This window comes from Gobius niger (genome assembly GCF_951799975.1).
Source record: "Gobius niger genome assembly, chromosome: 8".
Classification (NCBI taxonomy): domain Eukaryota; kingdom Metazoa; phylum Chordata; class Actinopteri; order Gobiiformes; family Gobiidae; genus Gobius; species Gobius niger.
Window position 1 is genome coordinate 35,457,872 of NC_136859.1, and position 15,213 is coordinate 35,473,084.

General features: G+C 46.7%; 1 protein-coding gene across 2 annotated transcripts in view; it reads left to right on the forward strand.

The window, feature by feature from the left end:
* The first annotated feature begins 470 nt into the window (after positions 1 to 470).
* The window catches only part of plcl2 (phospholipase C like 2), a 41,182-nt gene continuing 26,439 nt past the window's right edge, over positions 471 to 15,213 (forward strand). Inside the window, exons 1-3 of one of the 2 annotated variants that reach the window (XM_079562215.1) lie at positions 471 to 625; positions 1,038 to 1,175; positions 2,962 to 3,183. In XM_079562215.1, the coding sequence (XP_079418341.1) occupies positions 2,980 to 3,183 (204 nt within the window). In that variant the 5' untranslated portion in view covers positions 471 to 625; positions 1,038 to 1,175; positions 2,962 to 2,979. Of the gene's footprint in view, positions 667 to 1,037; positions 1,176 to 2,961; positions 3,184 to 15,213 lie in introns of both variants that reach the window. The other variant, XM_079562216.1, reaches the window with a different exon arrangement.

The following is a 15,213-nucleotide window of genomic DNA, read 5'->3' on the forward strand; positions in this document are numbered from 1 at the left end:
AGTTACATTTGGATATTCAACAAATTGGGCAAAATAATTGTGTGAAACGGACAACATCTTGCAGCTGAATGTGTTTTGGAACATACCTTTGATCTTCTATGAATTTATGGCAAAGATAAACACATAAAGGTTCATTGCCTACTTGGAACAACTCTAATGCTTCTCAGTGACATTTAAAGCTTTCATTTTGGCACACTTCCTTTAACGACTAGGAAACGGACTTATTCTCACTGTAAAGCCAACTTTATTGGGACTTTCTCTAAACAGTGGGACGGTCTGGAGACAAAGGTCTAAATGGCGGTGCAGTGCAGCCTAAGGATCAGGAGGTGGTTCCCCTACAGCTGCCCGTGACAGCAGCTCCTCCGCGGCAACTGTTCATACGGACCCCACGGAGACACCTCCCGCTCATTGGCTGCGGCTGAACACTGTTAGCTGTGGTTTAGCTCGTTAGCCTGTGCAGTCCCACATACACGCACATATACACGTACACGTACACGCGCGCGCACACACACACACACACAGACACAGCGGTGCGCGGAGGGAAGACCGGACAGACCGACGAGCTGAAGGGGATCACAGAGGGAGCATCCTCTCCGCGTCACGGACCCGCATGGCTGCACTGAAGGCAAGTACCGGACACTGAAGCCCCGGAGCCTTTACGCCGCGGTAAGTACGCGCTTTCCGGCTGAGCGCGCGTCTGTTGACCTGTGCTAATGTGCTCTCCGCTGTAAAAGGGTGGAGTGTATGAATAGTGGACCGCGCCGTGAACTGTCGATGTGTGTTTTTACAGTAAAGAAAAGGGCGACTCCACAGCAGCAAACGCTCGCGTTTAGCTGCATTTCCTCCTTGCGCGCCGCCGTCAGCCGCGCACTTTACGACCCCGTGTGCGATTGCGAGTGAACATCCGCTTTGGTGAACGCCTGTCTCTCCTGTTTGCTCATTTCGCTGCTGAACGCGGATCTGGAACGATCGACGAGCGCTTCAGCGTGTCCAGACGCTCTCCTCTCTTCTCTGACGTGCCTCTCCGTTTCCCCCAGAGCCAGATGCACCGCTCCAGGACCGGCTGCTCCCCGTTTGGTAACAGGACATACATGAGCTGCAGCTGCGGGAGGTTTGGCGCAAATGGATCGTCGGACCGAGAGGCAGAGCCGGCTGTGAGGCCGTGCATGTGACGGGTACGTGCCAGCTTTTAACGGCCACATTCACTGTGTTGACAATGGTCAGGCATGCAAAGTTTCACCGGGAAACAAAGAATTACATAAACAGTCTTATTATTATGTTATAACCTGTTAGTATTGTTATTATTATGTTATAGCCTGTTAGTATTGTTATCATTATGTTATAGCCTGTTAGTATTGTTATTATTATGTTATAGCCTGTTAGTATTGTTATTATTATGTTATAACCTGTTAGTATTGTTATTATTATGTTATAGCCTGTTGGTATTGTTATTATGTTATAGCCTGTTGGTATTGTTATTATTATGTTATAACCTGTTAGTATGGTTATGATGTTATAGCCTGCTAGTATTGTTGTTATTATTATGTTAGAACCTGTTAGTATTGTTATTATTATGTTATAGCCTGTTGGTATTGTTATTATTATGTTATAGCCTGTTAGTATTGTTATTGTTATTATTATGTTATAGCCTGTTAGTATTGTTATTATTATGTTATAGCCTGTTAGTATTGTTATTGTTATTATTATGTTATAGCCTGTTAGTGTTGTTATTATTATGTTATAGCCTGTTAGTATTGTTGTTATCACGTAACTGCGTCAGGTTTCTCCATAGATTGTCTTGGGAACTCCATACTTTCTGAAGTCATTTCATCATTTTTGGAAGACTAAATTCGACCCTCCAAAGGCTTTGATTCAGCCTTTGAGATGGTGACTTGATTTGTAAGGTGTACTGTTGCTTTGTGCATTGAATAATGGTGGTTCTCAACCTGGAGGTCACATGGGAGACATATTTCCTCAGTTTGAACAGAAAGTGCCCAGCAGCGGGTTATCAGGGCTGGTGACTGAAAAAAGTCCAGACTCACTGTTCTCTGTTGTTACGCTGCTGTTGTGATGGACTCTGCCATGAGGTTTCTATGCAGTGACATCGCACGCATAACCCATATTCATATATTTGTAAAGATGTGTCCATCGCTGCAAAAAAAGTGTGGCCCGTGGGCTAAATGCGGCCCTCAGACCCTCATTTTACACATATTGTTGTACGACAGAGCTGGCACTGATGGTACTTGCGGAGCACGTTGTAAACCTCTGCTTGTACACCCCTTCACACCGTGTACGCTTCAACGTTTGGACACTCAAAGCAATGATCTGCTTTAGGGCAGGCACGGCACTTTGATCCAAGTTATTACACTTGCCAAGGGGCTGACACTGTGGGGGTTGTCGAATATAAACATGTCCAACGAGTAAATAAAAGGCCGAAGGAATAAAAAGCAGACCGTAATTGCCAATAAATAACTTGTTAAAGCAATACAACAGAGGCAGGATTTAGTCCCATTATCACTGTTTGAACAGAAGGGTTCTTTGCAAAGTCTGTTTGGTTGTGGTCATTCTCAAAACTGATCTTCAGCTCAGGTAAAGGCTTTGTGTGATGGATTGAAAAAGCTGAATGGTTAGCACATAGCTTAGTTTTCCCACCTCTGCTTTAGGGGCAACATCTGCAGACCCAACCTTTCCAAGCTTGTACTTAATTATTTTTTGTTTATCTAATCCCAAGCCTTTTGTCTCAAAAACACAAGGAGAATGTTCAGTTTTACAGTTTTTTTTTAATAAAACCGAGTTAATTCAAAGACCGTCCCCTCTAAATAATCTTTGTCCCTTGAAATATGTGCAATTATGGAAGTTTTTACACTTTTTCTAAAAAAAAGAGCCAAACACACATTTTGTTATAGTTTTCTCAGTAGAGTTTCAAAATGGTATCTCTGATGATTATCCATTGTCCAGCAGTGTCGTGAGAAGCAGCCCATGGCGGGACTGGGGGAGAACGGGAGGATTTCTCCGGGAAATGCTGCGGATTCTGCTGTGAGTGAAGGCGGCGGCAGGAGGCAGTGCCAGGCGCCACTGCTGAACGGAGAGTGCGGGATGAGCGTTGGCACAGCAGCCACGGACGGTCCCCACGGTGCCGAAGACGCCAAAGCCGAGCTGCCGCGTAGGAGCAGCATCATCAAGGTGAGCTGGAGGGACGGACAGTCTTCTGTTCACTCAGTGAGTTTGAAGAAAACGGAATAAGGGCCCAATCATGGGCCTAATGTACTACACAGTACAACGGCTCACACACAACTCAAAATACTGTCTGTGTACTGTATGCAGGCGTGGTCAGTAAAGTACATTTACTGCAGTTAAGTAGAGTTTTTGAGGATCTGTAGTTTACTTAAGTAGTGTTTTGTTGAGAACTTACTGTATTACTTTTACTCCACTACATTTGAAAGATAAATATAACACTATATAACACTCTGCGATAAAGGCCTCGGAGAAATTGTGCTGTTCATTTTCCAGAACAGTGGGTGGCGCTGTGCAGGTGTACTGTCAATGCCACTAACTCACAACAAAGAGGGAGTTGTGTCCCTGTCATGTTGCCGTATGTATAGTGAATTTGGGCTCCATGTTTTGCGTTTTTGAAGTCACAAAGTAATATTTGCACTTTCTACTCAGAATAGGTGATTATTTTCTACAGCAAATACTTTTAAATACATTTAAATGATTTACTTTTACTTGCATTGGAGTAATATCTGACTTTGCGTAAAAGACTCTTTGTCAGCACTGTGCTGGTTGTTCCGATGGACGATATCATCGTCCATCATGATGGATGACCATCACGATGGAGAGCCACCATCGTGATGCCACGCCCCCTCCTGTCAGAAACATGCACTGTCTGTAGTTCTCTGTAGTTCTGTAGGCCTAGGAAACCTAAAAGCTTTGCAGGGATTGCACTGTAATTAAATCTGTATTGTATTAGTGTAAAATGAGCTCTGAATAAGTCGTCCTTCTCTCTTGCAAAATTCGTGTTCTATGACTCTGTTCAGATCATGTTTAGTTTAGATCCAATTATCCTGCAATCTAGCATGATGCTAACATAAATAATATGCAGCATATATATAGGCTATTTAAATGTCTTTTAAAAATGCTTATAACGAGAGACGATGATTCACTGTAAACATCATCAACTGCCAATTAAGGGAACATCGCCCAACCCAAGCTGGTCTACATCTCGTTGTGAGCTTGAACGCTCTCTGTAGGCAGCAGTGGGAATTACCAATACAGCATTCTACAAGAAGCAATTTTTAGCTAACAGCATGCTAACAAATCACAATTCATAAAATCAAGAGTTCCGCCCTGTCTGAGGCCTGAGAGCGCCCAAAGAGCGGCTCCTGACCGCAGCATTTCCATAAGAGGCGCTCTGGGCACTTCTGTGGATTGCTCACAATCTATTATCACATTATTGCCTCATGCAAAAGTGCCTGAGCTGTAGGACGCGCTGCTGCATATTGGTCTCTGGCAAAGCATTGTGCCGTCCTCATATCAGGTTCGGTAGATAGGTTCAGGCTGCTCCACATCCAACTGGACTGAAATCAGTTGAATAATCACATTTGCTAAATGATTTCGGAGGTACAAGATATTTTGCAAACAACCAAATCTCCTGTCTCTATGAAGCCTCGCTAACTCTCCAGTTTAGAGCCTACAAACACATTTTGAAATGCATGTGACTCTGGTTCTTGTATTAGTTTAGCAAAGTCCAAACTCCAAACAATGGCATAAGAGTTCAGTTTTGTGTTTGTTGCAGTCACACAAAGTAATAATGTTAACATAGAAAACACTACCAATATTGACCTTCTGTAATGTAATGAAAAAAGAAAATCCGGAGTGGAAGTGCAGAGGACAGATTATTGGAGACAAAGCCAGGAAGTGATTTATTGTAATCCAGTGATGGGGTTTCACTGGGATCCACTGAATAAACCTGTTTTTTGCGAGTCACATGGGACTGAGCAATTGTTGCAGATGCTTTGCTTTGGATTATCTTCATTAAAAGTATTATGTGGGAGAAAAAAAAGACCTAGAATGTCATTAAAAAGCATCAACCCCTCACCTGCTCCAACACACCCCTCACCTGCTCCAACACACCCCTCACCTGCTCCAACACACCCCTCACCTGCTCCAACACACCCCTCACCTGCTCCAACATACCCCTTACCTGCTCCAACACACCCCTCACCTGCTCCAACACACCCCTCACCTGCTCCAACACACCCCTCACCTGCTCCGACATACCCCTCACCTGCTCCGACACACCCCTCACCTGCTCCAACACACCCCTCACCTGCTCCAACACACCCCTCACCTGCTCCTACACACCCCTCACCTGCTCCTACACACCCCTCACCTGCTCCAACATACCCCTCACCTGCTCCGACACACCCCTCACCTGCTCCAACACACCCCTCACCTGCTCCTACACACCCCTCACCTGCTCCAACACACCCCTCACCTGCTCCTACACACCCCTCACCTGCTGCAACACTACCTCACCTGCTCCAACACACCCCTCACCTGCTCCAACACACCCCTCACCTGCTCCTACACACCCCTCACCTGCTCCAACACTACCTCAGCTGCTCCAACACACCCCTCACCTGCTCCTACACACCCCTCACCTGCTCCAACACACCCCTCACCTGCTCCAACACACCCCTCACCTGCTCCTACACTACCTCACCTGCTCCAACACTACCTCACCTGCTCCTACACACCCCTCACCTGCTGCAACACCCCCCCCTCACCTGCTCCAACACCCCCCTCACCTGCTCCTACACACCCCTCACCTGCTCCAACACACCCCTCACCTGCTGCAACACTACCTCACCTGCTCCTACACACCCCTCACCTGCTCCAACACACCCCTCACCTGCTGCAACACTACCTCACCTGCTCCAACACTACCTCACCTGCTCCTACACACCCCTCACCTGCTGCAACACCCCCCCCTCACCTGCTCCAACACCCCCCTCACCTGCTCCTACACACCCCTCACCTGCTCCTACACACCCCTCACCTGCTCCGACACACCCCTCACCTGCTCCAACACACCCCTCACCTGCTGCAACACTACCTCACCTGCTCCAACACTACCTCACCTGCTCCTACACACCCCTCACCTGCTCCTACACTACCTCACCTGCTCCAACACTACCTCACCTGCTCCTACACACCCCTCACCTGCTCCAACACACCCCTCACCTGCTGCAACACCCCCCCCTCACCTGCTCCAACACACCCCTCACCTGCTCCTACACACCCCTCACCTGCTCCAACACACCCCTCACCTGCTCCGACACACCCCTCACCTGCTCCAACACACCCCTCACCTTCTCCTACACACCCCTCACCTGCTGCAACACTACCTCACCTGCTCCAACACTACCTCACCTGCTCCTACACACCCCTCACCTGCTCCTACACTACCTCACCTGCTCCAACACTACCTCACCTGCTCCTACACACCCCTCACCTGCTGCTACACACCCCTCACCTGCTGCAACACTACCTCACCTGCTCCAACACACCCCTCACCTGCTCCTACACACCCCTCACCTGCTCCAACACACCCCTCACCTGCTGCAACACCCCCCCCTCACCTGCTCCAACACACCCCTCACCTGCTCCTACACACCCCTCACCTGCTCCAACACACCCCTCACCTGCTCCGACACACCCCTCACCTGCTCCAACACACCCCTCACCTTCTCCTACACACCCCTCACCTGCTGCAACACTACCTCACCTGCTCCAACACTACCTCACCTGCTCCAACACTACCTCACCTGCTCCTACACACCCCTCACCTGCTGCTACACACCCCTCACCTGCTGCAACACTACCTCACCTGCTCCAACACACCCCTCACCTGCTCCTACACACCCCTCACCTGCTGCAACACTACCTCACCTGCTCCAACACACCCCTCACCTGCTGCAACACACCCCCCTCACCTGCTCCAACACACCCCTCACCTGCTCCAACACACCCCCCTCACCTGCTCCAACACACCCCTCACCTGCTCCAACACACCCCTCACCTTCTCCTACACACCCCTCACCTGCTGCAACACTACCTCACCTGCTCCAACACTACCTCACCTGCTCCTACACACCCCTCACCTGCTCCTACACACCCCTCACCTGCTCCTACACACCCCTCACCTGCTGCAACACACCCCCCTCACCTGCTCCAACACCCCCCTCACCTGCTCCGACACACCCCTCACCTGCTCCAACACACCCCTCACCTGCTCCGACACACCCCTCACCTGCTCCGACACACCCCTCACCTGCTCCTAAACACCCCTCACCTGCTCCAACACACCCCTCACCTGCTCCTACACACCCGTCACCTGCTCCTACACACCCCTCACCTGCCCCAACACTACCTCACCTGCTCCTACACACCCCTCACCTGCTCCAACACTACCTCACCTGCTCCAACACACTCCTCACCTGCCCCAACACTACCTCACCTGCTCCAACACACCCCTCACCTGCTCCTACACACCCCTCACCTGCTCCTACACACCCCTCACCTGCTCCAACACTCCCCTCACCTGCTCCTACACACCCCTCACCTGCTCCTACACACCCCTCACCTGCCCCAACACTACCTCACCTGCTCCTACACACCCCTCACCTGCTCCAACACTCCCCTCACCTGCTCCTACACACCCCTCACCTGCTCCAACACTACCTCACCTGCTCCAACACACCCCTCACCTGCTCCAACACCCCCCCTCCCCCCTCACCTACTCCTACACACCCCTCACCTGCTCCAACACACCCCTCACCTGCTCCTACACACCCCTCACCTGCTCCAACATACCCCTCACCTGCTCCTACACACCCCTCACCTGCTCCAACACACCCCTCACCTGCTCCTACACACCCCTCACCTGCTCCAACACTACCTCACCTGCTCCAACACACCCCTCACCTGCTCCAACACTACCTCACCTGCTCCAACACACTCCTCACCTGCTCCTACACACCCCTCACCTGCTCCAACACACCCCTCACCTGCTCCAACACACCCCTCACCTGCTCCAACACACCCCTCACCTGCTCCTACACACCCCTCACCTGCTCCAACATACCCCTCACCTGCTCCTACACACCCCTCACCTGCTCCTACACACCCCTCACCTGCTCCTACACACCCCTCACCTGCTCCAACACACCCCTCACCTGCTCCAACACCCCCCTCACCTGCTGCAACACTACCTCACCTGCTCCAACACTACCTCACCTGCTCCTACACCCCCCTCACCTGCTGCAACACTACCTCACCTGCTCCAACACTACCTCACCTGCTCCTACACACCCTTCACCTGCTCCTACACTACCTCACCCGCTCCTACACACCCCTCACCTGCTCCTACACACCCTTCACCTGCTCCAACACACCCCTCACCCGCTCCTACACACCCCTCACCTGCTCCAACACACCCCTCACCTGCTCCAACACACCCCTCACCTGCTCCAACACACCCCTCACCTGCTCCAACACTACCTCACCTGCTCCAACACACCCCTCACCTGCTCCAACACACCCCTCACCTGCTCCTACACACTCTCTCTATGCAAATGTGACTAAAGGCAGCCACATACAAGCTCTAAATAGGTCAGATCCCCATGGAAATTCATTCTTTGAATACCCTCTGCAGAAATAGACTTTTGTGTCAAGCTGATCATTAGGAGCAGGTTTGTATAAGCAACAGGAGAATCCAAAATGTTAAGCAGTTCAACATTTAGGTGTGGAAGTTGAAAACATTGTTCACACAGTGGATTTTTAACAAATTTCCTCTTCGTCTCATGTCAAAGTCAAAAGTAGACCGTACTCTCCCTTTACGCTAGGGGTGGGCCAGGATACAGGATCTATTGAATTGAGCCATTGTTTTCCATTGTATTTCATTCTTTTGTATTCTTTCTTTTTAAATCATGTTTGATTTCTAATTAGTAATATAAAAAGTTAGGCTACCTGTGCATGCATGTACTTTTATATATGAACCAGGCTAATAATTTTTAAACCTCCTATCATTAAAGGCATTAAAATTGCGACTGTAATAAAGGTTTAAAGCTTAAAAGTTGATTTCAGGAGAAGGAGCAAAAGATACAAATTTAGATTTAGGGGGCAGCCAGTGTGGGCCGGTGCTCCCTTGTCTTTCCCACACTTATTCATTCACAAATAGAGACATGTTTGGTATCCACGTGTAACATGAAAGGCAACAAAGATGACGGTGTAATTAAATTATAGTAATTTCCTTTGTGGGAAAGACAGGAGGATGATACACATGCATGTGCAGATGACATTTTCATTCCACTCTTGCATCATCACTTTAGTAACTCCAGCACATAACTGCAGGGTGTAAGATGCTACAGGGAAAGCTTAACCATAACCAAGTGGCTGGAATAGTGTACAGGAACATCTGTGCAGAATATGGGCTGGAAACCCTAAGGTCAAAGTGGGAAACACCTCCAAAGGTGGTCGAGAATGACCGAGCCAAGAGAAGGCTTTGGAGGATGAAGGCATCAGTGGTGCCCGACTGCCCGTGGTCATTGGGGCACTCGGGGCAGTGACCCTCAAACTAGGGGAGTGGCTACAGCAGATCCCAGGAAACACATCAGACAACATAGCCTATAATTGCAATTGACCTCAACCAGTTTTTTTTTTTTTTTTTTTTTTTAATCTGGGTCATTTAAATTACTGATGTCCAAGTGAGCAAAACTTGTGATGGACGGGTGAAAAGCGGAGGTTACTCTTGCTGCAATGAAGAAAATCAAAAAGCTAATCGTGGGCTAAAAGCTTGATGGCCACAGCTAGAGGAACGAATTGACGCTTGTCAATGGTGCACCAGGGTGGCTGGTATGACTTATACTCCGGAGTGACTTACATATGTTTTTTTCTTCTTCATTATGCATTTTTAGGCTGGTGCAACTTATACTGCGGAATGACTTATAGTCTGGAAAATACGGTAAATTTGATTATCCAAAAACTAACCAAGATCTAAAATCATCTCTGAAACAAATATATCAATAAAATACAACCACAATTGCAAACCTGACTGGATCCATTATTATCACTGAAAACATTGGCAATGAACAAAATGTCTTTTTATATGAAAACATTAAATGGCAGACAACGTACAATTCATTTATTTCTCATATTTATGTCAGTAATTTACAGCAAAAGTTTCAAATCGATATCTAAATGTTTATTTTCACCTGCCGTGTGTTACGAAATGAAATATGCTCAGATTCTTTGCTTAAGCATTTCTGGCACTGAATTTAAAATATCTGGCCATTAAATTGCATTCAATTTGACAAATGTTGTCTGGAGGAACTCTGGAATTAGAAAAGTGGTGACTAGAACTTTTCTACGCGTTGAAAGTGGACGGTGAGAGCACAGAGAGTGCAGCTCTGGACTCTGGTGGTGGGCGCTGTTTACAACATGTCCTGCGCTGATGGACGGCTGCACTGACAGTTGCTGTGTACATTTGGCGCTGGTCTGTTCACACTGGACTGTCCTGTGTTTGTGTGAGATTCACTGCAGCAGTATGTGCCCAGATAGAGCCTGCAGTGGAGGATGGAGCTCTCACAGCTCAACAGATACAGGAGCTAACAGTCCACTCAAGTGAAAGTCTTCTTAAATGTAAGTGCTGGTGGTTGGACCTTACTCTGTTGTGTTCCACGGCTCTGAGAATTAGACAGTTTCACAAGTTTCACAATCGTATCTGAGTCAATGCATGTCACAACTTCCTCAAAACAAGTGGGGAAATGTTCCACAGTAGTTTTAGCGCCGCAGCTTTGAAATATGACATTTTACACAGTGAAATAATCTCTCTGTAAGGAAAATACAGTAATGGCTCAGAAACAAGGGCCAGAGCTGGACAGGATTTTGCATGGAGCCCCCTCTGCAGGCTGCAAGGAGAATGGCATGGTGAATACAAGCTTTAATTTTCAGTTTATGGCTACGAGCACATCCATGGTGGACAGTGATGGATTTTGATCTGAAAATGTGGAGGTTCTATCTGTAATGCAACTAAATCCAGAAAATACATATCGAATCGCTTCAGCAGTTAAAGAAAAAAAATACCAAAGTGAACAGTGTCACAGCTGTGAAATACTACTCGGTTTTTCATGGGTTGATTTTGAGAGATATGTCCCCTATATACTTGACATGTAACTAAACTAGTTACACATGCTTTACACCATTTTGTGCAGCCAACTTGAAAATGACAGCTTTGAAACACTGTTTAGCGCACAATCACACTTGTGTCCAGACAGCAAGTTTTATAGTTATCGCAGAGGCAGCAGTTATTTACATTGTAAAGTCTTCTCCTTTACATGCTACATAAATGGCAAAGCATTTGGATGTTCTGAAATCTTCTGAAGTCTTCTCTCCTCAACGGTGCATTGTAATGTGAAAGTAAAGTAATTCCTATTTTTATATGTAAATTGCAAGTTTAATTCCAATTCGGGCGTTCTGCTCTACGACTCTGTAGCTGATATTTTATGATGCAGACTTCGACTGTTCGGCTCGGAGCCTCGAAGGCCGGGCAGGATAGCTAAGTGTTGCCCCTGAGGTCTGTGAGCTGTCCCTGGGAGACTATAGTAAAAAGCACTGACAGCCTCTGATTATCTCTCTGCCCAATACAACTTTATTTGTCTGTGTTTTCACCGTGAGAACATCAGCCATGTCAAAAAATAAGTCCGTAGCCGAGCTGCTAGCCGCTCGCCCGGAGCTAACTAGCATAATAATGTCAATACAGCCGGTAACTATATAAAGCAGCCTTTGAGAGGATCACACACTGAGCCGGGCTTGATGCATTTTTAGTTTATAGCGGACTTTTCATCAACAATGAGCTGGAGGCGATTGTAACAAGCTAACGGGGCTAACCTGGAATAACCATTGTCCACTGGCACAAATAATAGTCCTTTATTCGGACGTGAGATCCTAGCGTAGATCGTGTGTATAGCTGTAGTTAAAGATCCATAGGACATGGTAGTAACAAAAAGGAACTAGTTAGAACTAAAACAGTTATTTTTCAGTCAAGAGCTCCTTCCTACACTTCAGAACACATTTAAAATCACTCGCCCCTGAAGTCTCGATCAATCAATGGTTTTGTAAAGCCCAATATTACAACAGGAGTTTCCTCACAGGGCTGCACAAACCATTATGCAATAAAACAGAACAGAAAGGTCTCCATCGCGTTCAGTCTGAATGCAGTATAATAGCAGCAGGAAGTGCGCTAGGATACAAACGGTGTCATTTTTTATCACAGCGCCGCTCGGTGGATGAAATTTTGGGAGAGCAGAACGCCCGAATTTTCAAACACACTTCTCTGAAAAATTGTCTGCATATTTCTATCCTGCCTTTCATTGCGCTGTAGCAAGGAGTTCCCTGTGTGAGGTGTGGCAGTGTGTGAGTCAAGTGGCTGCTGGGTGGTCCGCTTCACACAGCAGTCACTTCCTGTCACATGCAGGATGGAGTGTGCCCAACTTCCTCTTCCTCTCCCAACTCTCTTACAACATGCTCTTCGTGATGCAACAACACCACAGACAGGCTTTGTGTTTAATGTGATTTGATTTGGTACACATGTATTCAGACTGGTCCAATATCCATTATTATTGAGGGTTTTGTACAGGCAGCAGCAAGGCAAATAGGCAAATAGGCATATTTGTTGTATTATTACATAAACAGTTGTGCAATGCCACCTTTGGAATCAGGTGTGTTATGCAATCTCTTTTGTAAAACAAGTTGACATTAGTGCATGTTTGACCTTTCAGTGACCTAGCGGCTGTGTGGGTGGTTAGCATGGCGCCTTTACTTTCCATTGCGGTGGCCCCTAGGACGCTCCTGGATCAATTGTTTTTTATGGTTTCTGGTAGGTTTTCTGGATGTATTATATAAAATCCCCATGGAGACGGTTCAATCAGCAGTGAAAAACCTACCAGAAACCCTATAAACAATTGGTTCTGGAGCCTCCTAAGGGCCACTTGGATGAAAAGTTGCATAATTCACCTTTTAAGGATGTTTGACTTTGTGGCTAAAGTCAAAGGTCCAGGAATGTCCTGTAAAACATTCTTGTTCAGATCATTGGGATTATCTTCAGTGGAGCATTCACAGCAATGCAGTTTAAGTCATGTTGAACTCATCTGACTGGAAAGGAATTTCACTGGCTCATGCTCTCCTGGATGGTACAGTTGGACATCAGAACAGTTTAGCTCAGTAAGATTCTCACAATGGAGAAATTAACTTTTTACATCTTTGACAAGTGCCTACTTTTATGATACTGTAACTCAATTACTAGCACAGTTACCTTTGGAAAGAAGTCAACTAACTATAACTAGAATTGAGAGGTGAACAAGGCGGATTGCTAATGCGAATGTAGTGGGGTAAGCTTAACCCACCCATGCATAGCCAATCAGTGTAGACCAGGTCCCATAAAAGGGGGGTCTTTTACGTGCGTTGACCTCTCCCACTTCTGACGTCACCCACGTGTCCGGAAGAATTAACTGTTGCGCTGGTTAGCCGATGCTAAGCTCAGAATCTGCTCCAGTGATGTGCATCTGTAGTATTCATTGGTGAGTAGCGCGTTCTAGCGTAATTTATGTTGTGTAGCTATGTGTGTCTGTTTGTAGGCTGCCGGTGTGTGTGCAACTCCGACGTGCCCTTGCTCAACGCACACGCACGTAAAGCTGTCAAAGCCGTTCATCTCAACTGTTTACCTTGTTTTTAGTTATTGCAAGTTGTAGCTAACCTGTAAATTTCTGTAGTGTGGGGGCGAAGTTTTGTAGAGACTGCGCTGGCGCCGGACCCCCTCTTCATAGCTCCCCTTCTTCCACCTCGTCTACCTCTACACGCAGTCATGGACTCAGGGGTCGGGCCCTGCCTTTACGGTAGTGGGTTTGGGCTAAAAACTCCGGTAAACGCTCCAACGAACAGAGTAGTTGAATGGTGTGTTTTACAATACAATGTATTGGTGAACTGGACTGCCTGTCGTGGATTTTGGTTACTATTGATCAGAAAATAATGAATTATACAGAACAGTGATATACAAACGGCCAAAGTTAATAAATGTCATGTATCTTTTTTATACTTTGTCTCTTGTCCAAATCAGTACGAACCTGTGTCTGCCTTAAGTTATACTGGGGGCGATACTTTTCCCTGCCTTACCTGCAGAATAGCTTAATTTATTAACCAGGTAACTGTTATTATCTTAATGCTACTTTGGGCGCTCGGCTACACTAACACTATGCATTTTTTAACCCCTGACTTCCTGGTGGGCCGTTAACGTGCTGTGTTAATGTGAGACTCTTATCGGGTGACAGACAAAATATCGCCGTTAATCTATTCTCAAAGTTGGGTTGGGAGTAGCTACCTGCACGGGAATGCATTTCAATCCTGTTCCCGCAGCGCGCCATGTGCCAACACTGGAGCGCTGCGTAACAATACTTGAAAGGCTTTCCTCACACTGTGCAGACATTCAAAGGATTCTCTAACAGCTAAAGGCTTGAAAATGATGTTGGCTGTCATTTGAGTCTAATGCGCCACCTGGCTTGAGAAATCCGTTCTCAAAGACTTACTTTTAGTCATTATTTGGGTAGCACACATGTTCTGAAGGCCTTCAACAGAATTCAAATGAGCCATTTTAATCTAGCGTAATCTAGATTAATTCCAAGTGAGATAATCTAGTGAGATAATCTAGATTTAAAAATTAATCTATGCCACCCACTAGTTTTGACACTCAACAGCGCACTTGCTTTGTTGTTTCTGTTCCAAGTGTTGTGTTCACCATGTAGATCTATGGTGCCAACTGAAGTTTACTCTATCACAATAATTTGATTACCACAGCTTTTTTTATTGGGGCCTGACCGATATGTGTTTTTGGAGGCCCGATCCCAATGCTGATAAGGGGATTGGCATGACCGATATATTGGGCTATATTTTAAGAAATTGAATTTGATGTTATTTATTTTATTAGAGAAAAAAATAAAAAAAATAACTCTTAAATAGCCTATCGGTAAACATGCAGTGCAGTCTATAATCCTGTGTATGATGCTTCTAAACGTGTTGAACTGTGACAGCAGGGGGCGCTGTATGAGGGGCATAGGGCTGATTTATTCAGGACATTCCTATGAGGTAATATTCCAACGT